The sequence below is a fragment of the Thermobia domestica genome, chromosome 2 (genome assembly GCF_964235325.1).
Source record: "Thermobia domestica chromosome 2, izTheDome1.hap1.1, whole genome shotgun sequence".
NCBI lineage: Eukaryota > Metazoa > Arthropoda > Insecta > Zygentoma > Lepismatidae > Thermobia > Thermobia domestica.
Window position 1 is genome coordinate 151,511,852 of NC_137455.1, and position 26,713 is coordinate 151,538,564.

At 37.1% G+C, this 26,713-nt stretch overlaps 1 protein-coding gene across 1 annotated transcript in view; it reads left to right on the plus strand.

The window, feature by feature from the left end:
- Phm (Peptidylglycine-alpha-hydroxylating monooxygenase) overlaps nt 1-26,713 on the plus strand; it is a 115,723-nt gene that overhangs the window by 64,367 nt on the left and 24,643 nt on the right. The window contains exons 2-3 of the mRNA XM_081747244.1: nt 2,252-2,309; nt 15,456-15,543. Coding sequence (XP_081603370.1) covers nt 2,252-2,309; nt 15,456-15,543 — 146 coding nt within the window. The remainder of the gene's footprint in view (nt 1-2,251; nt 2,310-15,455; nt 15,544-26,713) is intronic.

The following is a 26,713-nucleotide window of genomic DNA, read 5'->3' on the forward strand; positions in this document are numbered from 1 at the left end:
TTCTAAAGTTTAGATGCTTGTCATATTGCAGCGTCCTTAATTTGCAACACTGAATAACAAATTTGTGTTGTAAGGTTTCGTTTAATATTTAGATTTGAGATATGTAATAACATGGCATAGTGGCGTTAAAAATATAACTTTATATTATGTTGGCAACACTATTAATTTGTTGGTACTGCAGAGTTTATTAGACAGAGTTCCCTTGTCGTTATTTGCATCTTACAAAATTCCAGCCATTTTTGTCAATTAGTTTCAAAATTACATGGGCGTATCAAGATAAATGGCCCATCTCAAATTTTTATACTATAAAGTGGAGAAGTTCCATATAATATAAGCCTAATTAATCATTTTTTTCTTTCTTTAAATGTAAAACCTCAAATGATTGTTGTGTTTTCTTCTTTTAAAGAGACTCAAAATATTTTTCAAGTGAAAAGAAAACATAAAAATAGAAGATTCGCAATCTAGTTTTTATTTTAAGCTCAACACCTTGCAAATGTGTTCCGATGATGATGAGGATATTGGTTTTAGTTTAGCGTCCTACTCAGTTATAGAGACGTGAACTCAGCATAACATGAGATACAAACCACTTAAGCTCCAGGCTGGAATCGAACCCGGTCTCCCGAACCGAAAACACATACGCTAAACATATAGTCACGAGGGACCTCGAATGGGGCTGCGTAACTAAGGGAGATGCTGATGAGCAAAATAATGGATGAAATGGTGCAACGCTATGAAATGAGGAAACGGGAGAACCCCGAGAAAACCCACGAGCACGGTGTTTGTCCACCACAAGGTCCACACGGTGCGAGCTGGGATCGAACCAGGGACCCCAAGCACCGGAGGTGAACGCTCTACCACTGAGCCACCGCGCCCCCATAGGAAATTGTTCAAGGTTATGTACATACAAAGCTCAAGCGACTGAGACATTTTCTCAGGTCAACATGTTCTCTCAAATTATGAAGTATTGACTGTATCCTATCGTCAACTTTCATATACATGGCTTTTCCGTTCTTTTGAGTAATGCTCAGCATTTCCATTCTTCTGAAAACATGATTACATATAGAATCTTCCCTCAATAGTCTTCACAAGACTGGAAATGTGCAGCGGTTCTGGATAATATTTTGTTTAAGCATTTGTGTCAGTCTTCTACTGCTTTATTTGTTCGATTCCTGTGACTGCTACAATTCCAACTTTCCGGAGAAAAATTTCGATTTTCCAGCCATTGCTCCTAATCATTGAAGACTTCGACTCTTCGTCTAATCGGACAGCCTCCATGTTGATCAACAAACCATCAGAAATATACTCTACGGGTACTAGTGCCAGTGTTGGACACATCCGGACGTGACTGCGAATCTCTTTAATCTTGAGATTAGGGATGCCACATTTTTTCGAAAAATACTTTTTCGAAAACTAAAAACGAAAAACGAAATTTTATTCGAAAAACGAAAATTTTTTCGAAAAACGAAAAATTTTTCGAAAAACGAAAAACGAAAATTTTTTCGAAAAACGAAAAACGAAAAATTTTTCGGAAAACGAAAAACGAAAAATTTTTCGAAAAACGAAAAACGAAAAATTTTTCGAAAAAACGAAAAACGAAAAATTTTTCGAAAAAGCGAAAAACGAAAAAACGAAAAATGAAATTTCCGAAAATCGAAAAACAGATTTTTCGAAAAAGGCCATCCCTAATATATACCATTTTCCAACGAATTAAAGGTGGCGAATTTTCTGCACTATCCAATTGAATTTTTCTGAATGTTTCATTTGCCATTACTGGTCTCAATATACATCTTGAGTTCAGTACTTCGTTATCTATGACTGTAAACGTTCGGTACATGATGTGTCCTGTAGGATTTCATCAACGTTGTTTAACTATGTTTTTCAGTCTGCTCATTTGCGTACAAAATGCCTGACACATTTTTCTTCTCGTTTCACTAACATTTGTTCTCAGAAGTATAATGGTCCGTGCAACGCTGTTATGGGTTCTAAAGGTCGCCGTTTAACTGTAGCGACCACAATCATTAGGCTACAAAACAAACTATACCTTCCTTTTTTTGTTTCCATCCCGAAAAGAAAATGACTGCAACACATGGAAGTCCTAGAGAATTTTTTTTAGGTTCCTAGCAGTGTAATAAATTTTAAAAGTTACATGAAGTCCTTTGTGTTTATCTGACTGTGTATGTGTATTTTAACATTTTAGTCGTTTATGTTGTTTTTTCTTTATTAATATGGTGTTAATTTTCTTATATTTCAGCCGGAATTGTATCTCTGTACTCCTATCAAAGTAGATCCAGAGAAAGCATATTACATAGGTAAGTTTTCTTTTAAAATTAACTTCTAATGTATTAAGTCTTACGGTAACAGGGAAAGGGGGAGGGTTTTCGATTCCAGAGCCGATTATATTATTTCTCCATGAAGAAACAAGCAAACAAAAAAGGAAGAAAAGAAAGAAAAGAAAAAACATTAACGTCAAATGGAATAGAGAACTACGTATATTCTGCTATGTTTACAAGCGGCTTGTGGTTTACTTTAGAGAAGCCTACAAATTGGAGTGGGTTCAAAACCTTCTCCCCGTCTCCATTGGTTATGCATTCAACAAGGATAGGGCTACGTGAATAAAAAGAAAAGTATAAAAGACTGAGTAAAACAAAATGTCGAGCCGAAACAGAAACTGTCGAATTGAGACAACATTTTCTCGAGACTAGTCGAGACAGGCTTAAATCACAACTCGACTCGACTCGTGCGAATCCCTATAGGCACGCTTTAATTCCATTTCGTTTTAGTTTAGTTTCTCCCTCAAATTTCTGAAAAAATCGCATCAACATACTAATCTAATACTCAAATATGGTATAAGTTATAGGGATCACCTTGACACAAAAAGGTACAGAAGATGGGCATGGTGGCTCAGTGTTAAGCGTTTACTTCTGGTACGTGGAGTTCTTGGTTCAATCCCCGGCAAAGTAAGTTTGTGGTGGACAACATCGTGTCCATGAATTTTCTCAGGGTATTCCCGTTTCCTCCCACTTTCTTATTCCATCATCATTCACTTGCTTTAATAATTGTCTCCCTTAGCCTAAAGGGCATATTCGTGGGACGTTAAACTAAAGATCTCATTTCATTTTTGAGCTACAGAATCACTCATTTACATCTTCAATTTGAACGGAGCGTAAGCGTAAGTAAAACTTGTCAAGCAAAAAGAGGAAGAATGATTAATGTGAAGTTGGTACTACTGAATCTATGTTATTGTCTTGACTACTCTGACGCACTTAGCAGTTGTCGATGTGCTACCAAGGGAATTATCGCTTTACCAGCAGGTAAAGAGGAAACTCGTACAATTTAACCCATATCTATCTACCATTTGCCAGCCGTAATGCGGCAGCACTTTGTTTCGATCCCGTTTGCACTGACATAAGTTTTCTGTAGATAGATCCGTTAATTACTTCAGGATATGGGTCACGTCATACAAGAACGCAATAATATTTTAATCGAAGAAATATCTTAAGCATAAAACAAAGATAAAAATGTTGTTGCCGTGCATGTGCTGACATGAACTGAACACACACAAATCCATATTTGTATTTAGAGTAACTGTATCTCTGTGATGAGGCTAACTAGATCTATAAAAGAGAATAAATTAAAGATTGCGTGGCTAGATTATTGAAATAAAAATAATAAAGCTAGGTTAACTCTCTACAGTTAAGACATAAACAGAATAATTGAAACCCAGTGACACGTTAATTTGGAAATAATTAGTCAAATGAGTTCAGTTGAAAACTTTGTATAATACGAAAATAACCAATATAGCTTCGTGGCTGTATTAATTACTCAACAACGAAGTCTTTGATGTCAGTAGATAATAGAAAGAAAAGAAAAGAGAGATTTCATTTTCTTTTACATAATAAAGGATGTGAAATATCTGATGGGTAAATTACATGTCAGATAATGCTCAAAAAATCACTGACTGTAATGCGTCTGTGAGTTTAACTAGATAACGATAGAACACATGCAATACCAGAAAATTACGGTTTACAGTATAACACAACCGCTGGCATGTTTCACTGTAGCAAAAAACAGTAATGGGGTGGATCACAGGCCACCTGGATCTCAACGTTTGTCATCCGGGTCTGGGTATCGCTGCTCAGACCCACGCAAACTCGGAGTCCCAAACAGAACCGGCGACCCGGAAGCAGCCGAAATATAAGCTCTGCAGCATTACTGGAGAATTTTATGGTGGATGCTCACTACTCGAGCTCAATCATTCATTTGATTTTCGGTGTGACGTTTCTTAATCAAGGTACCATACCTTGAATATTTAAAATGTAATTCCATATTCATTTGTCTTCCCTTACTGAAAAACTATATAGTAGTTTGTGAACATAGAGTAGAGAAAAAATGATTTAACAAAACACTGTTTGGGCTCAGTGGAATCTTTTATATTCTAGATCAGCGTTTCCCAACCGGTGTGCCGCGGCACACTGGTGTGCCGTGAATGGGGCACTGGTGTGCCGCGAGGAATCGAAACAAAATTATTAATTTTATAGCAATCAAATTGCAAATGTAGGGGAAAATTTATATTTGTATTTCACATTACTATGAACCTCTACTATGAATCTACAATTTTAAGTTTCACACCGGATTACTGTTCTGTACATTTCTATTGTTGAAAAAAGTATTTATCATTGTTATGACCATTATTGCTTCTTTACTGCTGCAGACTATTTCGTAACTTGAAAATTTAAAATATCATCCAATCCTTTCGAAAAATTACCTACATTTGTGTTTTAAAAGTACAAGAGATGTGTTTGTTCGATCATTATTTAGTGATCTTACTTCTTAGTGAAAGGTTGGATACAGTTTTTAAAGAGAAGGCGTATTTTTTAAAAACCTGAGTCCAATATTTCATTGCAATTGTTTTCAAATTAGAATGAAAAATAAGCATAATGATTTACCACGGGGAAAAACCAGTGATAGAGCTTTCTTCTCTGTGAGAAGGAGATCAATAATCACAGAAAAAATACCACTGTGTTTTATATTTACAGTGTGCCACGAGAATCCAAGTAGTGTGCCGCAAGTTGAAAAAAGGTTGGGAAACGCTGTTCTAGGTGGTCGATTAAACTTTGACGATTACACATAAGAAAAAAACGTTGCTTATCATTTCTGTGAGTCTCACGCATTTACACTCTGATAAACCTTGTAGTTATTTCACAGTACAATGTTTTGACACACACAAACGCATATAACACACGAGAAAGAAAATTATTGATTTCGTGAGAAGACAGATTTGTTAGAATTGCATTAACAGCCTCACACATACTCCCCATATGCATGACAAGGTTTTGTCGTGTTCGAATCTGTCTGGGTCGCTCTGGTTCATGGCTCTGTCTAAGTTAGATCCGGTCACCCGGTTTGGCAAGTCATGGGTCTAACTGCCTCTGGGATTTCCAGGTCACAAAGTTACATCACTGACGAGGAGAAAGTTCGGAGTATAAGCTTTTGGGGCGCCCACCAAGTCCAAACACTAATAATAATAATAATAATAATAATAATAATAATAATAATAATAATAATAATAATAATAATAATAATAATAATAACTAACTCTATGACCTATGGAACCCGGAGAGTCAATGCCGCGTTCACAAAAACTCTCCACTGACTTCTGTCCGTAGCTAACTGCATCCAGTTTCTACTTTGTATTCCAATCTCTGCGAGATCCATCTTAATATTGTCCTCCCATCTGCGCCTAGGTCTTCCTAATGGTCGTTTTCCGATTGCTCTTCCTGTCAAGACTTTGAAACCGTTCCTACTTTCTTCCATTCTAGCTACATGACTCGCCCACCTAAGCCTCCTAGACTTGACGACCCTAACAATGTTGGGGAAACCATATAAATTATGTAGTTCCTCGTTATGAAGTTTCCGCCATTCCCCATTCCTCTTGGGTCCGAATATTCGTCTCAGGATCTTGTTCTCAAATACTTTCAGTCTATGTTCTTCCCTCAGAGTAAGTGACCATGTTTGGCAGCCATACAAAACAACAGGCATGATTATCGTTTTGTAAATTTTAAGCTTCAAATTCCTCGACAGAATTCGCGACGACAAGAGATTTTGAACCGAATAGTAACACGAATTCCTTGCTTTTAGTCGACATTTAATTTCTTCGTGAATATGATTTTCCTCTGTTAATATTGATCCTAGATATTTGAAACTATCCTCTTTATCAAAAGTATTATTTAATATTTTAACGCATCCATAATTTGCTGTATTCCGGTCCCGACGCACTTTCATGTATTTAGTTTTCTCTGCATTTACTTCTAAACCCATGTCCCTGCAAGCGTTTAATAAGATCTCTGCATTTCTTTCTATTGTTCTCCTATCATTCCCTATTAAATTTACATCATCAGCACATGCCATAACCGGATGAATACCGTTCAACTCTAGGCCCTGGTAGCTATCTTTGATTTTCCTTATAGCGTAATCCAGAACAAAGTTAAATAATAGTGGCGACAACGCATCTCCTTGTTTCAGGCCATTCTCGGCGTGAAAGCTCGTGGACAAAAATTTTCCTACCTGGACTTTACTTTGGGATTCATTTAAACATATCTTAATTAATCTAATTAGCTTTCTCGGTATTCCAAGTTCTGTAAGAACGTTGTATAATGTTTCTCTCCTAACCGAGTCGTGCGCCTTTCTAAAATCAATAAATGGTGGGTATTGTATTCCCACTTTTTTCCTAGTGTTTGGCGAATGGTAAATATTTGGTCGATAGTTGATCGATTTCGTCTAAATCCGCACTGATAATCTCCAATAATTTCATCTGCGTATGGGGTCAGTCTTGCTAATAGAATATTTAAAAGTATTTTATAGGATGTTGATAGAAGAGAAATGCCTCGATAATTATTACAGTCAGTTTTGTCGCCTTTCTTGTGAATTGGAACAATGATTGATTCTTTCCACTCTTGTGGCAATTCTTCCTTGTTTCAGATAAGGAGAATGAGTTTGTGTATCTGGTTCCACAATTTTTCGCCTCCAGCTAAAATTAACTCAGCCGGAATTTCATCTACACCCGGAGATTTGTGTTTCTTTAATTTCTTTATAGCGGTTTCTACTTCTATTCGATTGGGTTCTGGAATATACGGTTCTACGGTGTGTATCTCCTTTTCTCCATGTACACTAGTTTCTGGTTGCGTGTTAAGCAAATCGTAAAAGAAATCTTACCATCTATTTAAGATGCTATCCGTATCAGTGAGAACTGTACCGTCAGATTTCTTTAATATATAAGCACGAGGTTGATAGACTTTCTTAAATTCGTTGATTCCCTTATACATGTCCCGGATGTTTTTATTTTTACTATTATCTTCAAGTTCCTTAATTTTAGCTTTCAGAAAATCGCGTTTCTTTGTTCTAAAAGTTTTGGAAGTTTCCCGCCTGATATCTGCGAAATTTTGTGTAGTTGTTTCATTCGATTTTGTTGCCAGCGTAATTTTGCCTGTTTTCTCTTCTCTGCTAGTTTTATGCATTCCTGGTCGAACCATGGATTGTTCCTACGTATTTCCGCGTGTCCCAATTTTTCTTTTGCTGAAATTTTAATGCCATCTCTAATTTCAATCCAGGTATCCTCAACACTAGTGCACTCCGAATCTTCTAAAGCCGAGAATCTATTCGAAACTTCAATCTGGTAATTCTCTTTTACCTGGCTCTCTTCTAATTTCTTTAAATTGAATCTCTCCGTTTTCGGACAATGAATATTACCTTTATTCAACGATAATCTCTCTCGTATTATCGCTGCTACCAGGTAGTGGTCAGTGTCACAATCAGCTCCTCTAAACGACCGGACATCAATTATGCTAGATTTCCTTCTTCTATCTACTAAAACATAATAATAATAATAATAATAATAATAATAATAATAATAATAATAATAATAATAATAATAATAATAATAATAATAATAATAATAATAATAATAATAATAATAATGTGAAAGAAAACTCATCGAACCATATTACGCTTTTTGCAATCATCGGCAGCCCACTTTACATGTTCTCAGCACCATTTTCTTCGCGTTAGAACGTTGTTGATGGTGATTAGCTGTTTCGATATTGCAATCTGATCACGAATGCTTTGACTTAGATCATCACAATAGGTTGTTCTAGGTGTGATGTGAGTTCCACAGTCACTTTTGCCACATTAATTCTACGGTATTTGATGACACCGCAAAGAGTAGTCGCTAACGCTCTCGCCTTTGGTGTGAGCGTTGACGAGTTGATGTGGGTATTCGGTCGCAAAAGTATAACAATTTTTTTTAGCACAGTCATTCTGAGTGAGATTTTCCTCATTCACACCAGGGATATCCCGGGATGGTACCTAACATACGTAATGGCTCCAGGCCACTTCCTTCCTTTCCCATTCCTTTGTTTCTCCCAGATTGTCCGGGCATTCTGATAACCGAGGGACGTCATCCTTCATACATGACGAGCTAACATGGCCATAGCTGCTGAAAGCCTAGAAATCTAATTCCTAATTCTAATCCGAATCTACGGTCTTTGGTAACAATCTCTTTCAATGCACGGCGATCCTTGTCACTGAGGCTTCTGCTGCCGTCTATTAGTCTTCGCTGATGTTGTTTGCCTATGAGTTTGTAGGCCGTCACCACCTTGGACATTGTTAGATTAATATACGTAATATATTGGCCGCCTTAGATAAACTTGCACCAATTAACCGCGTACCCATATTTAACCTTTATGAAATTCAGACAGGTCTTTCCATTTCGCATCACCACTATCTGTCCGCTTCAACATATGCCACGTCTACCCCGCATGACATACTACAGACAATCACCTAAAGCACCATTAAAAATGGAAGTGCTGCACACGCATCTTCTGTGTTACCACCTTACACATCTTACATCTGAAGAGTAAGAAATTTCACTTCCAAGGATAGGTAGGAGGATTAGAAGTGTTCTATTATTAATATATATATATATATATATATATATATATATATATATATATATATATATATATATATATATATATATATATATATATATATATATTAACAACCCAGTCACTCTGTGCCTAATTTGGGGATGCTTATTGAGTGATACTGAGCGCCTTCCACTCACCATCTAGAATGAGTGGGAATGATCTCATATATATGTGCGAGAGGTTAACTTAATTTACACATACCAATCGGGGATTAATTCAGGTAATAAAACATTTACTTCAATCATTCAATAACAATTATATTTCTCTTAGATAAAATTGTGAATGTAAGTGTTTTGATGTGATTACGGATAATCGGAACCTTTGCCAGTCGAGTATCGCCTATCGAGTATTGAGCATTTGAGCCCTGAATAGGAGTAACACATACCTTATCTCTTCAGATGACGCTCGCTGATGACCTTGGTGTTGTATCTAGTATCGCCAAGTTGATACTTCTTATGAATGGTTGCTGTAGATGAGCATTGAGTCAGGTTTACTCCCAAATGCTAAAGACGAATCGACGATCTCCGTAGATAGAATATTGAATTCCTAAGTTGACTGTCAGTTGACTGTCTCGCTCTCTGTTGCTCCAACTGATCACTTTGACTGATCACTCACTGATCTTGTCGCCAAGACTGATCTTCTCTGCCAAGACTGATCTTGTCTGCCCCCGAAGACTGATCCTGAAGACCTCCCGTCTCCTGGTTTTGTTCAACTTGGTCCTTCTAGAATTTTCTCCTGTCGTCTGCTGGACGGCACGTGTGACCTCCTTTCACTTGGAAGAACGAATTCTTTCCTTGTGTCAAGACTCAAAAACTGCAACTCTCGACACACTCCGATTTCCCGATTCTAAGCAATTTCCTCATATCCGTGAATGTGTGAAATGTTCACAAAAGCTTACAATCTCTCTTTTCATAATTTACAGAATTTAGCCTATGTAGGAATTGACGCATTGCATGCATTGTCTTCCTGCATTGGCAGACTCTCAATGAAACATTTTATTTACATAATTTCGCTGACCATTAAATAATAACTTTTCCTCAGCTTGCATTAAAGTCAACTCGTAACCATTATTCACCTTCACCTAATTATTTTCATAAAACGCGATCTTCGCAAAATAAATAAACATTGATTGATAAAATAAAATTATTATACATAATCTTTCGATTTAAAAACGGATACTGCCACAATATATATATATAAAAGAGAACGTACAAATCCTTTGTCCGCTCATCACGCTAATACGGCTGAACCAATTTCTTTTATTTTTGGGGGGTTATTAGGATTTGGACCCTAGATGGTTTTTATCATATCACTTTAATTTTCAATTACCAGTGTCTTGAGATAATTGACCATTCAGGTGTCCATTACGTACAAATCCTTTATTAGTTCAATCATAGGTATAAAAATAAACGTATGTATATGCAACCCGCATGACCGTGTCACTCGGCGGGTTAACATAAATGACAGGCGTTATAATGGTTTTTATCATATCACTTGAAAGCGAAAAAGTAAAAATTATCTAAGTAACAAAGTTTATTGCGTTCGGGGGTGACCGCAGCGAAGCGGGCGCGTTAACATAAATGACAGGCGATATAGTGTTAACATTTACTGCAATCTTCTATGGTTTTTATCATATCACTTGAAAGCGAAAAAGTAAAAATTATCTAAGTAACAAAGTTTATTGCGTTCCGGGGTGACCGCAGCGAAGCGGGGTGAACGCTGCTAGTATATATATATATAACGCTGAATTACAAAAACGAAATTAGTATACCATATACTTTGACATACAGAATATATCAATAGCTCATGCAAGAAGCCGATATGGCTAAGTTTTGAAATTAAGAGAACTGAGGAGGATTTTTGTAAAATTAATATTTTGGGTAATAATTTTAATGAAATGAGGAGACTATTTTGATTTCGGATCGAGAGAAACGATATAACTTGATCTCAAGTTTGACAATGCACATTTATGAGTGCTTCTTCTTCTTCTTTTTAATATAATGTGGTCAAATCGACTAGAGATTTTGTCTAATAATTTGCATGAATTGGATGGAACCATTGCTTTGAGGCTGAGAAAACCGTTTCACTCGGTTTTGACGTTATAGGAATTATTTAGAAACGATTATGCATCAAGAAATATTTTGAAAACCTATATATATATAGTGGTGGAACCAAGGGGGGCTATAGGGGCTATAGCCCACCCCCTTGACGCTCAGGTATACACTGGATAAAATGGGCTTCAATCCTGCTTTACACTGGATAAAGCGGTAAACTATTGTTTAGCCCCTCCCTTTATCAGATCCTGGATCCGCCACTGTATAGGTTTATATATATATATTCAGTGTTCGAAGTGGAAAAAAGCAGAGGCGGTATGTTTTATTATGATTGGCTCAACATACCTGTTATTTAAATATTGTCTTGATCACTGAAAAACCAGAGGCGGCATGGCATGCCACCGCATACCGTCTCACTTCGACCACTGTAGATATGTTTATATACCTTATTCTTTCCGTGTGATAAACATAATTTATGCTAGTCTAACATGAATATGCAGACACGTAACAGAGAAGACGCGTCATGTGGATGAATTTATTACTGACTCGAGATATTGATTTGATTTATCGTTCGGAACATCAAATGATAAAAAATCTTCTGTACTAACATACAAACACAGGTACTTGCAATGTATCTGTAAGATAATTCTCCAGCTAACTTAAAAGAAAAAGACAGAAATAGAGGAAGTTTCAAGTATAATTTCAACTGTATAAAAATAGATGCAAACATTATGTATAAAGATAACCACGAAAGTTCTATCGCTTTTTATGGGGGTCTGTGTTCAATTGGCTCTCACACCGTAAGTTGAATGCATGGAGATAAGGCAAAGGCCAGTTGTTGGTGTGGGTATATCCAACATACTATCTGGTTTTGACAGTTCAGTTACACTGTGAACTTGCGTAAGGACACACTGAACATGGGACCTCCACAGAGTATTGTGCTGTACGTGTTCAAACTGGGGTCAAACACTGCTCCAGCTGGGCAGAAGATATGCCAGGCCTTTGGTGAAGGTGTCGTAACTACACGGACAATGAAGCAATGCTTTAACAAGTTTAAGGACGGTGACGAAACACTCGAAAACGCACCACGTGCCGGAAGATTATCATATGTACAAAATGAAGATCTTTAGGCAGCAATTGAGGCGAACAGCAGCCAAACATGTGAGGAACTGGGACTACAATTCAATGTGAGTGGAGCAACCCTTCGACAGGACCTCCATTAACTTGGGAAGCACTACAAGTTGGGTCCCACATGATTTGACTCCGGGCCAGAAGGCAACGCGAGCAGACACCTGTGTTTCTTTGCTGTCTCGTCTGAGGAAAGAGCCATTTCTGGACAGGTTGTTGACTGTGATGAAAAGTGGGTCCTGTACGAAGCTCCATGGAGCCGTCATCATTGGTTAGCATCCCATGAACCGGTTCCAAAACAGACGAAACCAGCACTGCATCAGAAGGTCCTCCTGTGTGTTTGGTGGACTACTCGCGCATCGTGCATCGAGAACTGCTACCAACTGGTCAGAGCATCAATACAATTGTGTACTGTCAGCAGTTGAGCGATGTTCAAGAAAAACTCAAAACTCTGGAGCCAGCACTTCTGAATCGCAAAGGGGTATTCCTGTTACAGGACAACGCTAAGCCCCACGTGGCTAGGATGATCCCGGACACCATTCTGCGCCTTGGATGGGAATCAATATTGCATCCGCCATACTCCCTGGACATTGCACTGTCTGATTATCATATGTTTCATTCGTGAACATCACCTTAGAGGACGCCAGTTCAAATCCTTAGTAGAGGTGCAAAATGAACTTGATACATTCTTCGGTTCACGGCCCACCAGGTTGTACCACGATGGAATCCATGGCCTTCCAGAACGTTGGCAGAAGGTCGTCGATGCTGATGGGGGGTATTTTTGATCTTCCAGGTACGTCTTAGGTGACATATCGATGTTCCAAGGTGGTGGGGGAAAAGCGACAGAACATTCTTGGTTACCTTTATATAATAAAGTGTCATTACGCTTTCGGAACGAATAATTGAGTTTCGTTAATTATTTTGTCTTTTGAAGTGCTAATGAGATTTTATGGCAGTTCGTGTAAGGTGACTCATTTTTTTCTTTCTTTCTGGAAGGTCATGTTCAAGTTTTATATATTTTACCTGTACGTTTTGAATAATGGCACTTACGTGTTATGAGTAAGGAAAAACAAAGCAAAAAGACTTGCTCTAAAATTAATTGTCTAATATGGTATTACTAACTTGATGTTTCCTTATCAGAAATCTGTATTTGAAGAAATTTTAAGTAATATGTACCTTTTTCATCAATTTCGTACTTCTATTTATATGAGCTTTATAACATTTTAAGTACATTTTATTTAGTGTAGCTGAATTACAATTGGAAGAAATAATATTGAATGTTTAGCTTGATATTTATTGATAGTATATCAAGGAATTAACGAAGCTGTAAAGGAGGAATTTACAATATTGCTATAGTTGAAACTATTTTTGAAATCTTAATTCTCATCTGCGGATGCGGATCGAGATGTTGCGGATGGGGATAGAGATATTGCAGATGCGGATAGAGATGCAGTGCGGATGCAACTTTTTTTTATATCCATGCGTACCTTTACACATGTAGCTCTACGTTAAAGAAAAGAAAAGGAATGAAATCGAATTTCCTGTGTTTGAAATGTCCTGTAGCTATAGATATATCTAATTTCTTCATATTTCTTTTTATTTAAAAAAAAAAAAAAAAAAAAACTTCCCCGCTAGTCTAGTAGCTAGTGCGTGCGACATTAGGGCACGTGATCCCCGGTTCGATTCCCAGTGGGAGAGCACAAAAAATTAATTTCACAATCATTCACTTTCATTATTCATCCGTCTCCTTTAGCCGTAGAACGTTAAACTAAATTTTTCATTTCAATTTCCTATTTTATAAAACCAATGGATTGGTAATGTTAGTCTTATAAGCAAGTTATTTTTTATCTTTAATTTTGTGTAAGAGGAGCTACCAAAGCTTATACTTGTGTGTGTGTGTGTGTGCTAGGTACAGATCCTGGATACAGATTATAGAAGGAAAATTTAAATCAAAATTTGACTCCAGAGAAAGTGTGCCAAAAACTTAAATAGTATATATCCAAGGGGGCTATAGGGGCTATAGACCACCCCCCCTTGACGCTCAGGTATACACTGGATAAAATAGGCTTCCATCCTGCTTTACACTGGATAAAACGGCAAACTATGGTTTAGCCCTTTCCTTGATCATATCCTGGATCCGGCCCCATATATATATATATATATATATATATATATATATATATATATATATATATATATATATATATATATATATATATATGGCCGGATTTAGCTGGGGTACACGTGCACTCGCCCTTCCCTTCGTTGTAAATATACACTATTTAAAATGAGAAGCTTGCAGTGAAAGTAGCCATACTTTCCAAAACTTTCTGGCATTAATTTTCCGTTTGGGACTTAACAGAAACCAGAGCTTTGCAAAAGAAGCAAGAGTTTAAGTCGATTTTCTGAAGGTTGAAGGAAAAGGATTCACCAAACAAAACAATACATTTGTCAAGCATGGAAGGAAACAAGCCAGGAGGAGAGAACATTTTTTCCTGGTTGCGACTCTTTTTAAAATACTACCCCCCCCTTTCCCCGTTCTATCTATCAGCGTTGTCAACGGTAAAGAATATTGTCGTATGACACTTTGAAGAGTTTCAGTGTGATTGGTGATTTTGGTGCACCCCCTTCAGAAAATCCTGGATCCGAAGTCAGTATGTTAAGAATTTATAGATATTTCAGTCTGTTCTTTCCCAGACGCAGGAGTTCAATGTGCCTATAGGAAAGTAGAATACTAGGGTTCTTAGGTTCTACAAATTGTACCTACATATCATACATATATAAGATTCAGAAATATCGTAGGTAAATACGAGTACCTACATACGGTTATTTGGATATTAATTGTGTATCGAGATACTTTGAAGTATAGTTTCTATTTCAAAAATGAAAATGAAATGAAATCTTTAAGTTTTACGTCCCACGATTATGCCAACTAGGCTAAAGGAGACGGTGATGATAAGAAATGAATGAAATGGTTGGATGTAGAAAGTGGGAGGAAACGGGAGAACCCCGAGAAAACCCACGCACACAGTGTTTGTCCACCACAAAGCTCACTTGGCGCGAGCTGTGATCAAACCAAGGACCCCATGCACCAGAGGCGAGCGCTATACCACTGAGCCATCGCGTTCCTCCGATTTCCGTTTCAGTTTGCCATTACATAATTTAATTTTAATACATATACTACACTGTAGAGGATTTTATATTTTTTTAAAAGTATGTTTAATTGTTTGTTCTTATAGTTGATGTATGTCATTGACTATACTGACATTGTTGGGTTTTTCTTTTTTAGTTGGATTTGAACCAAATGCAACTATGGAAACAGCTCATCATATGCTTTTATATGGTTGCACTACACCTGGAAGCAATGATCCTGTTTGGTAAGTCAGTTATTTTTTTCACATACATAGTTTCAGAGTTCGTTCAGTGAAAAGATTTGAAGTAGATTTAAGCTATTTTAAATTCTGCGCTAGGAATCACGTAATCAGTCTTCGAAAACTTTATTTACAAGCACCATTATAGCCATTCAAATAAACCTATAGGCCTATAGCTAGTAAATAGTGTTTTCTTCAAATCTCTGCAGCATTGTATTTATTATTCAATGTTCCCAAAACCTTCTGGGCCTAATTGGTCGTACTTCATTAGAAGAATTCTATAAATTAAAATTTCGAAGACTATAATAATATAGTTTCCTAGAGTAGACTGCAAAAATCGAGTCTCCTAACAATTAGCTTCTGTAAATACCACTTTAGGTGGGGGGATGTTGTTTCTGTTAGAAGATTTATGAAATATACAGAGCAAAGGGCTTCATTTGGAAAGAACAAGGGGCTGCTTCCCTGATTTTGGAAAACACACGCTTTTAAACAAATTGTGCACTAATATACTGATTAAAAAAACGTTAAACTCTTATGTCAGTACGCAATCTTGCTTTTCTCCCCCCCCCCCCCTTCCTCCTTCATTCTCCGTGGCAAAATCTGAAATGAAGCTACTGATACAGAGGGAGAAATGTTTTAATATTTGGTCTAGGAATTAATTCGTGCGGGTGGACAAGAGATGGCGCAACGAACGGAGCGTCCCACCCACACATGTGTTGCAAATCCCTGTCATCGCGTACCGTTCGTAGTATAGGGCAGTGGATTAAAGCGTCAACAACACCAGTTTGTAGTGAAGTGAACATGGCGCAATTTGTGCCTAATAAAGTGTTTTTGCGGGGTGTCCTGCTGCATTACTTTAACATGCAGAAAAGTGCGACTGAAAGTCATCGTATTTTGGTGGAAGTGTATGGTGACCATGCTCTAGCTGAACGAACGTGTCCGTGGTTTGCACGGTTTAGAAGTGGTGATTTCGGCTGGACAGCCAAAAAAATTTCAAGACGAAGAATTGACAGCATTGCTCGAGCAGGATTCGTGTCAAACGCAGGAACAACTTGCAGCAGCATTAGGCGTTGATCAAACAACAGTCTCCAAACGCTTGAAAGCCATGGGAATGATTCAAAAGATGTCACATTGGGTTCCACATGAATTGAAAGACAGAGACGTTGAAAGACGAAAAACCATTTGCGAATTGCTGCTTCAACGACAGAGCAGAAAGGGGTTTCTGCATCGAATTATTACGGGTGATGAGAAGTGGATCCATTACGAGAACACTAAACGAAAAAAGGCCTGGGTGAAACCAGGTGAACTAGGTCCATCACAACCAAAACGAGATATTCACTGTGCAAAGGTTATGCTGTGCATATGGTGGGATATGAAAGGTGTGGTGTACTATGAGCTGCTGCAACCGGGTGAAACTATGAATGGAGAACGTTATCGACGACAATTAATGCGTTTGAAGCAAGCTCTGGCCAGAACACGACCAGAATGGGAGAACAGACATGATAAACTTATTGTTCAACATGATAACGCTCGCCCACATGTCGCAAAACCGGTCAAAACCTATTTCGAAAATGTCGGATGGGAAGTTTTACCCCACCCGCCGTATTCACCAGACGTTGCTCCTTCGGACTACTACTTGTTCGATTGCATGAACAACGATTTGATTGGACAGCGGTTTACTTCTTCAGAAGATATCGAAACATGGGTCTCTGACTGGATCGCTTCCAAGGATGAGGACTTCTTTCGCCACGGAATCCGTACATTGCCTGACAGATGGGCGAAAGTGGTGGCTAGCGATGGATAATATTTTTCTTAAGGTATTTATGTATTTTGTGTTTGTACTACAGCTTCAATGTGTGCGTACCAACCGCACGAATTAATTCCTAGACCAAATATTTTCAGCGAAATCCCAGGTTTTGGTCATCTTAAAAGTAAAAATATCTTACTGCATTGCATTCCTATCAAAACATTTTAAATTTCAACGTAAAGTCAAGACTGTACTTTAAAAATTTATTAACATGCCCAGAAATGTAATAGAACGTATATCCACCTAATACTTATTTAGTTCAGCGTATGCTTACCTTAAATTTACGAAAGAAAGAGCTTATACAGGGGTGAAAATACGGTATAATTTTTAACAGTTGAGTGTATACCAATGAAAAATTCTAGCATTACATCACTGCATATACAGTATTATAATGTATAAATATTTTTTTAACAACTGGAAATGTATGACAAGTCGCTCTTTGCGATTTTTTTTCCATAGTATGTACTGTTTAATCCGTTTTATTTAGCTTTTCCATGCGGCGCTATATAGCGTTAGATAGATAGCAGATAGGGAAAGGAAGGTTAATCCGATTGCCAGTCCTTTCGGCTAAGTTCGATCGATCTACTACTAACTTACGGGTTCTTCACTCAAATTGCTAACTGTTGTAACTATGGGCACCCGCAGCGGAAGGCCAGAGGAAACAGTTGCTCTCTTCTAGATTTTCGAAAGGGGCGCTCTTTTTTCAAAATATTGTACAGCGAATAATATGTTTTTGGGAAGTATTTGAGCCCTTCCTTCCTTAGATTACGCGTTTAACTGAAAGCGTGATAATAAAAATCCATTACTTGCAGAATAATGTTTGACTCATTGTTTCAAAGACGGAGAACCTTCTCAGTAGATTTTGAAAGCATTATTTGCTTTTTGGCGCTTATATTTAAATTATTATGAAGGAAAATATAAAATACTTTCATAATATACTTCACAATTTCGGAATTTAATAACACTTTTTTTTTAGAGCATTTAGGAAACGAATTAATATTCTTTAATTACATTTTTAAAACAGGGGCGGATCCAGGGGGGGCGATCGGGGCGATTGCCCTTCCCAGAAGGGCAAAATTTTCTTATTTTATATATATAAATAAAACTCATCCTAAAGTTTGGAACTTTAAAAGTAGCACCGCCCCCCCAGAAGTCGGTCCTGGATCCGCCCCTGCTTTAAAATGTAACTGTGAAACAAACATGCGAAGCGACGAACAAATATATAAGGTTATAGAATAGAATTTATTAATATGTATATGAGTACAAAACAGTTACTTAATAATCTTTATAAACGATTCGGGGAGAGCTGTTTGTGGTTTTTCCTTTCAAAAATTATTTACATATTATAGGATGATGGGTAAATAGTTAATATATTATGTAGATAACACAAAATTACATGAGGCTCTAAATACTTAATAAATCGATAATAAAAAAATAATAATAACGACACACTAATGTCCCTTTCACATTATCCGGCGATTTGCCGGATCCGGTTCCGGCGAGTTGCCGGACGAGGTAGAAAGACATTGCAAGCAATGAAGCTTTTCACATATGTGCGGCGGTCATCGGACATTCATCCGGCGAGCAAAAACAGCCGGATCTCCCTGCTAGAATCCGGCGCGGCAAATCGCCGTGTATAGCCAAGCGGAACATTACAAGCAATGGCGCTCTTCACATATACGCGGCAAACTACCGGATGGGTGTTGGGGGAGGAAGCAAGTGTTGCCAGGAAAGAGCAGAAAGTGGCTGCTGTAATATGGGAGCGTGTGGTTTTGTGTGTTATGTGAAGTGTGTTTGTATATGTGGTTATGTTCTAGCCCAGTACATCTGGAGTAATTAACCAAACCTGTATATACAATATATGGGGAAAGATGACATGTAAAATTAATTGAAAACTACCAATACTACCGAAGTGTCGAAATCAATATAAATTATTATTTTTCTATGTAATAGAAGATTGGGAGATGTCCGTGTAGCACTGGACAAATGACCTTCTATAAATTTGTGGTGACCCAAAATTGAAATATACACTATCAAATATTTCAGCAATACAGTCTTTTGCTATATATTTATGTACTATTTTGCTACGCAAAGCAAGAGAGAATTCATGATTTGATATTTGATAAATATACCGTATTTTATATATTTTATAAATATCTGGCTGTAATTTCTTGAATAGTCCTCTGAATTCAGAGACTAGAGCAGTGCTTTAAAGAGACTTGAGTCAATAGTCGGAACGCTTGAAACAAAAGAATAAACACGAAATAGTATAATAATAATAATAATAATAATAATAATAATAATAATAATAATAATAATAATAATAATAATAATAATAAGAAGAAGAAGAAGAAGAAGAAGGATGACCAAAAATATTCGGATTTCGGAAAAACTCCAGGTTTCGGAAAATCTTTAGAACCACACACTAAATTTGGTCATACCTATTATTTGTCGTAAGAAGAATTCCACTAGTATTATACTGGCAAAGGAAGTACTAGAACTGAAGAACTAATTTTACATTAGCTTTGAATGAAATGACAACACACTTCAAGATGTAGTTTCAAATACATAAAAAGAAAAAAACATATAACTACTGGATTAAGTTTTCTAGTAATAAGGTTCTAAATTTTGTATTACGTCCTATGGTTCTGTTGGCTAGGCTAAAAGAGACGGTGATGATGAGAAATGAATGAAATGATGGAATGAAGAAAGTGGGAGAAAATGGGAGAACCCCGAGAAAACCCACACAAACGTTACTTGTCCAACACAAAGTTCACTTGGCGCAAGCTGGGATCGAACCAAGCACCCCTGCACCAGAGGTGAATCCTCTGCCACTTACCCACCACGGTCCCCTCGATTTATTGAAGTGAAACAATTTAACATTAACTTATTTCTTCACAATTCTTTTAACACAACAAATGTTCGTCGAAAGTTATTCGCGTACTGAATTGAAAGAGAGACAGTATTTAAGACAAAATATTTGATTTGGATTTAAAACTTTAATTTATAACCCCCTTCATCGTGACTTGGTCGTGATAATCGGTCCTGACTCAAAAATATGAATTGTAGGGGGGAAAATATGACCTAAAATGTGTTAAAAGGTCTTTCTAAGAAAATATTCAAAAATTAAAAAAAAAAAGAAAAAAAGGAGGTTGCTACCCGTCTTTCCAATCTGCCTTTTGCAGGTCAATTTACGGTCGAATCTGAGGATCCTGTAGTATTTGCTTACTTTCAACAAGTTTATACTTTTTTTTTCGATTGGAAACTTATTTTGCACTCAGGAGTAATCCAAAATGGCCGAGCCTAACATTTCTAACTCAAAAATACGAATTTTGGGAGAAAATTATAATGATCTAAAAATAATAATAATAATAAAATAACAAAATCAAAAATTTAGAATTAAAACAAATTGGATGAATTGGTTCCAAAGTTTTGAATTAGTAGACCTAAGAAAAAAAAGTCCCCTTTTCAATGGTCTTTGAAAAAAAGGACTTTTTGGCGTGAAATTATTCCCCTCCTCCTTAGAATTCGAAATTATCACAAGGAAAAAGGGGCCCCGGGAAAAATGTTATAGAAATCTTATACTCTGCCTAGCCATACATTATTATTTTTATTACTAATTTAGTCTAAATTCAGTGGCGGATCTAGAAGGGAAAACATGGGGGGCTGCCAGAACCCAGGCTATCATAGATATATCATGAGTTTACTATAAACTTACAAAAATATATATGTTAAATTATTATTGCCACTCAAAAAACTGGGGGGTCTAGGCCCCCCTGGCCCCAGGCTAGATCCGCCACTGGCTACATTATTCTATTGATTGCAGAAGGGACCTGGATCCGTCACTTTGGAAATTCAGCTGTGAATATATGTAAAGTACTATTGATAAAGGAATTAACTTCTTGTGTTGAGTGTTTCGTCTCGTATATTGTAGTGAAATGTTTTAACATGTTTTTTGTTCAATATCTTATGACTATACGAAATTGACTCAGATCCTTTCTTCAACCATCTATTCAATTACATTAAATTTAACGTTATCTATGTGTATAAAAAATACAAATTATCTTATCTTAATGTTACAGCCAACATTTCTGGAGGTTGAATACAGTTCCTAAATTTTGAATTCTGCCTCTGCAGCTGGGTCCGTACGCGATCCAACAACTCATCAAAAGATGCGATAGACATACGAAAGTAATTAAAGAATTTTACTTCGTCTTCCCTTAATTGTGGAAACAGTATAGAAAAATCTCCTTCAAGTACCGCTTCTCTAAAAAAGGGTGAACCCATATGTGTCTCTGACTTTTTTTTTTCTGCCTGTGTCTTAACAAGGCGAGTAGAAAACACATTTTGCGTCTGTCCATTACAACCACCACAACACGACAAGAGTCACTGAGTTTTGTTTCTTCAGTTGCACAGCAACCCTGCTCGCATATTTTTCATCCACGGCAAAACGCCGGATAATATGAAAGGGGCCGAAACCGGATCCGGCAAATCGCCGGATAATGTGAAAGAGGCATAACATATATTGTCTCAATTTTCAAATACTCTTTCAGCTGTTTTTTAAATTTTGTTAAAAATTTCTAGTTCTCTAATACTTAGGGGTAAGGCGTTCCAGGCCTAAATACATTGGTACCTGATACTTTTGATACCATAATTTAATCGTGGTCTTGGTTTTTCAGTTCTTTGTTTGTCTTTGCACGTGTACCAATTGAATATTTTATTTCAACAAATTGAGTTGAATATATAATTGCATCTTTCTTGAGGATTCTGTACATTGGGCAGAATCTATACAAATAAAGTCTATTTAATTTTAGTATGTTCAGTTCGTGGAATAGCGTCTCTTAATGTGCAAGAAAATGTTCCTCCTCCTCCTCTTCATTATTATTATTATTATTATTATTATTATTATTATTATTATTATTATTATTATTATTATTATTATTATTATTAATATTATTATTATTATTATTATTCACAAGAACAAGAAGCTTATATTTAAGCTGTACCCTTAAGTTTCCATACCAGGCTTCGATCGATATGAAAGGTATGGGTGGATGAATGCATAGTGATATATTCTTGTGATTAATTCCGAAAAAAAAATGTTATTTTTAGTAATTACCCCAGTGTTTAGCGAAACTTGAAACATATACTGGATGTATGATTATGCAATGGGCACAATTTGTTGTTGTTCTGTAATATATATATATGCCTCTCACCAGAATTTAAGGAGTGCCTGAGCCGGAAGTTTTTTCTTACTTTTTTTTTTTGCGGGGCGAGCAAAGCAGGTTTCGACACCACTCCTGCTGTGATTTCCCTCTTCTGGAATTTTGGAGCCGCCACTAATTACAACATTTCGAGCTTAGAAGACTAAAAATGTATTGTCAATAATTGTACAAAAGTAGTTTGTCCGTCGTTGTTAGGACTATGTTTCACTGTTAGGAGAAGTCAAACGAAGATAAATATGAGTTCGGTGCTTAACAACGTATGGGTATTTTTCCACTTACAGTGTTATTATTAAGTACTCTGCCGTTTGGCAGGTCCAGGGATTAAGGAGATTTTTTTCTTCTTCTTAATTTTCAGTTTGGGCCTGGAAATATTTCTTTCATGTGTCTCGATTTTCAGTTTCCGGCTTTTAACTCCCAATATTTTCTTTTATTTTTCAAATCATCGATAAATTGTCTTCTTCTTCTTCTTCCTATTCCCCGCTTTCCTTCCATATTTCCGTCTATGGCGGTATGAATAAGACAATTTCTTCGCAAGATATGTTCAACCCAATTAGCCTTTCTATGAAGGATGGTGGCTAGAAGCGTCCCTTCTCTCCTATCCGTTTTAAAACGTCTTCGTTTGTTACTCTTTCTGTCCATCTTCCTTCAACACCAGGAGGGACTTACAGTATATAAATAAATAAATAATTCCAGCAGAATAAATAGTATCAACTGCATGAGGTTGACGATGAACGACACACTTTCTAACTTCGTAAAAAGTAGTTTATTCTCGATTTTCTCGAAAACTACACATCAGAATTTACCACAGATATATAATTTTGTTCAGTTCGTGTGTTTAATCGACTGACATACGTCTTCTTTTGTAATATATGTATTACAGTTTTGAAAAATTAAAGTTTAGAAGTTAATCATAATTCGGAGCTATATCTCAGGGGCGGACCAAGGCAAAATTTTCACCCGGGCAAAGTGACTTTTGGCGTTCCTCAGTCCTAGAATATATTTTACATTTTATTATAGTGATTTTAATATTTTAAACCCATTTACTCAAATACATGACATAGGTATATTTAGTACTTGAAATATATAAAGGTAACGAAGAAAGTTCTGTCGCTTTTTCACCCACCACCTTCGAACATCGATATATCACCTAAGACGTACCTGGAAGATCAAGAATAGTCTCCATCAGCATCGACGACCTTCTACCAATGATTTGGAAGGCCATGGATTCCATCCCGATAGAACTTGATGGGCCGTGAAGCGAAAAAGTATCAAGAGCATTTTGCACCTCTACTAGGGATTTGAACTGGTGTCCTCTAAAGTGATTGTCCAAGGAATGGAACAGGTGATGATCGGACGGTGCAATGTCCGGAGAGTATGGCGGATGCAATAGTGTTTCCCACCCAAGGCATAGAATGTTGTCCCGGGTCATCCTAGCCACGTGGGGCTTAGGGTTCTTCTGTAACAGGAGGATACCTTTGCAATTCAGAAGTGCTGGCTCCAGAGTTCTGAGATTTTCTTGAACACGTCTCAACTGCTGACAGTACATAGTTGCATTGATGCTCTGACAAGTTGGTAGCAGTTCCCGATGCACGATGCCGCGAGCAGTCCACCAAACATAGAGGATACCTTCTTCTGGTGCAGTGCTTGCTTTAGCTGTTTTGGAACCAGTTTATGGGACGCTAACTAATGATGACAGCGCAGTGCAGCTTCGTACAGAACTCACTTCTCATCATATGTCAGCACCTTCTTCAGACGAGACAGCAAAGAAACACAAGTGTCTGCTCGCGTTCTCTTTTGGCCCGGAGTCAAATCATGTGGGACCAATCGACCCAAGTTGTAGTGCTTCCCAATTTGATTAGGTACTGCCGAATGGTTTCTCCACTCACACTGAATTGTAGTCTCTGTTCCTCATATGTCCGACCACTGTTCGCCTCAATTGCTGCCTGAATATCTTCATTCTGTACATTTGTTGGTCTTCCGGCACGTGGTGCGTCTTCGAGTGTTTCGTCACCGTCCTTAAACTTGTTAAATCACCGCTGTAGCCACGACACCCTCACCATCTTCCGCCCGCTGCAGCGGCGTTTGACCCCAGTTTGAACTCGTACAGCACACACGGCCTTATGACGCTCTGTGCAGGTCCCATGTTCACTCTGTCCTTACGCACCTTCACAAAGTAACTGAACTGTCACAACCAGGTAGTAGTATGTTGGATATACCCACACCAACAACTGACCTTCGCCTTATCTCCATTCGCGTTCAACTTACAATGTGAAGGCCAACTGAAGCAGACCTTCACAAAAAGCGACAAAACTTTCTTGTTACCCTATACATATGGTATCAACTACATCGTGTTTTTGTTATTATTATTTATGTACCGATATGTATAAACAAAAACAACATCGAATAGCATTTATTGAATACTACTAATGGTGACATGATTATTGCTATATTGTGAATTGTTTTGTTATATCAATAACATCAGGAGTTAGTCTACCACATATCCGACTATGTAACAATTTATTCTAGTAATGTGATATACCAATACATACATTTCACCTATGTTGAACGTGTTTTACGCACAGCCATGGGCGGCAATTAGGGGGGGCAAGAGGGGGCAGTTGCCCCTCCACTTTTTTGAAGTGACAACCTAATTTATATAGGTTCATTTGGAAATGTAAACAGGGTGTCCACACAATTTGGAGAAAAGATCTCTGACTTTCCATGACGAAAGTTCCAGATTTCCCTGACCCCTGAATAACTTAAAAATATAGAAGATAAAAAAAAAAAAAACAGCCCCCACACTCCTCATAGTTGCCCTTGTTCTCTTCCGCTTCTGTTTCTTTCTTTTTTCAATTTTCTTTCCAAAGGAATGTAAATTTACAAACATGTGCATTAGGCCGATATTGATTAGGCCTACATATTACACAAAATGTAAAGTTACAAACGAAAATGTGCAATATACAGAGTACTTAAGATATGAAAAAAATTACACATTATATGCTTACACATTATAATACCAATTACACAGCATTATAATATTACCTATAGTAATAAACAGTTCATACATGTTTTTACTGATTATTAAAAAACACACACACACACACACACACACAAACATTTCTTTTGCTGGCGGAGATGTTAAATGCAACCCATCTAGAAATTTGATTTTATCCTTTCTCGCATAGTTTTCTTCTCATTGATCTGAATATCCTTCTTGTTGTCTCCGCAGTTTAATTTTCTTCTCTTCTTCCTCCAGCTCCTTTAGTTTTTACTGAATCTTCCATTTCTCTGTCCTCTTCTCGTCTCCAGCATTATTTCTCTTTTCTTTTCCAAATACACCTGATATTGTCTCATTGAACTTCTCACTGAATTTATCATACCTCTTGTAATTATTAATCCTGCTGATCCACCTATTCTCATCACAGAATCATATATGATCCGTTGAGCCACCAGAGATTCTTCTTGTAAGTTCTCAACAATGAGAATTATATTTATTGTGAGACCACTTTCAAAAAATGCGTTTCCGTGAAAGAAGATAAAAACACAATTTCATAACTGACCATAAGTCAACGAAGTTCTTCCTATTTCCTAAGACTAAGTAAAAAACTCATCAAGTCCAATACCATCTCTGTCATTGGCTATGAATTTATTCTAGTGTTCCTTAAAATCTTCAGTCTGAGCTTTCACTGTGAGCTGGAGATATTATTTCTTTGCGTTCTCAGCCACTTGTCCAGATATCCTCTTCGCACCATGCAATTCTTCTAGAACAGCGTCTACCCTTTTGAGCAAATATGCCAGGATGCAGTTAGATGTGTTTCTCGCAGGAAATTAGTTTTAACAACTATATCAGAAAATACTGACTCCCTCAATATCATCATTGAGAACACCACATTTTGCATCCAGTAACAGTAAAGAAATCAAATCTATTTCATAAATTCAGTAATTGAACAATGGACTTAAATCGATTTTTCCCTGACTTTCCCTGACCAATCTGTCATTTCCCTGACTTCACCTGATACATTTTTACTTCCCTGACCTTTCCCTGACTTTCACTTATTTTCCAGAATGTAGACACTCTGGTAAAGGTTTTGTATGTATTACTGTTTCATAGAAAAAATGGTGCCATATGATATTTGTCGTTGCG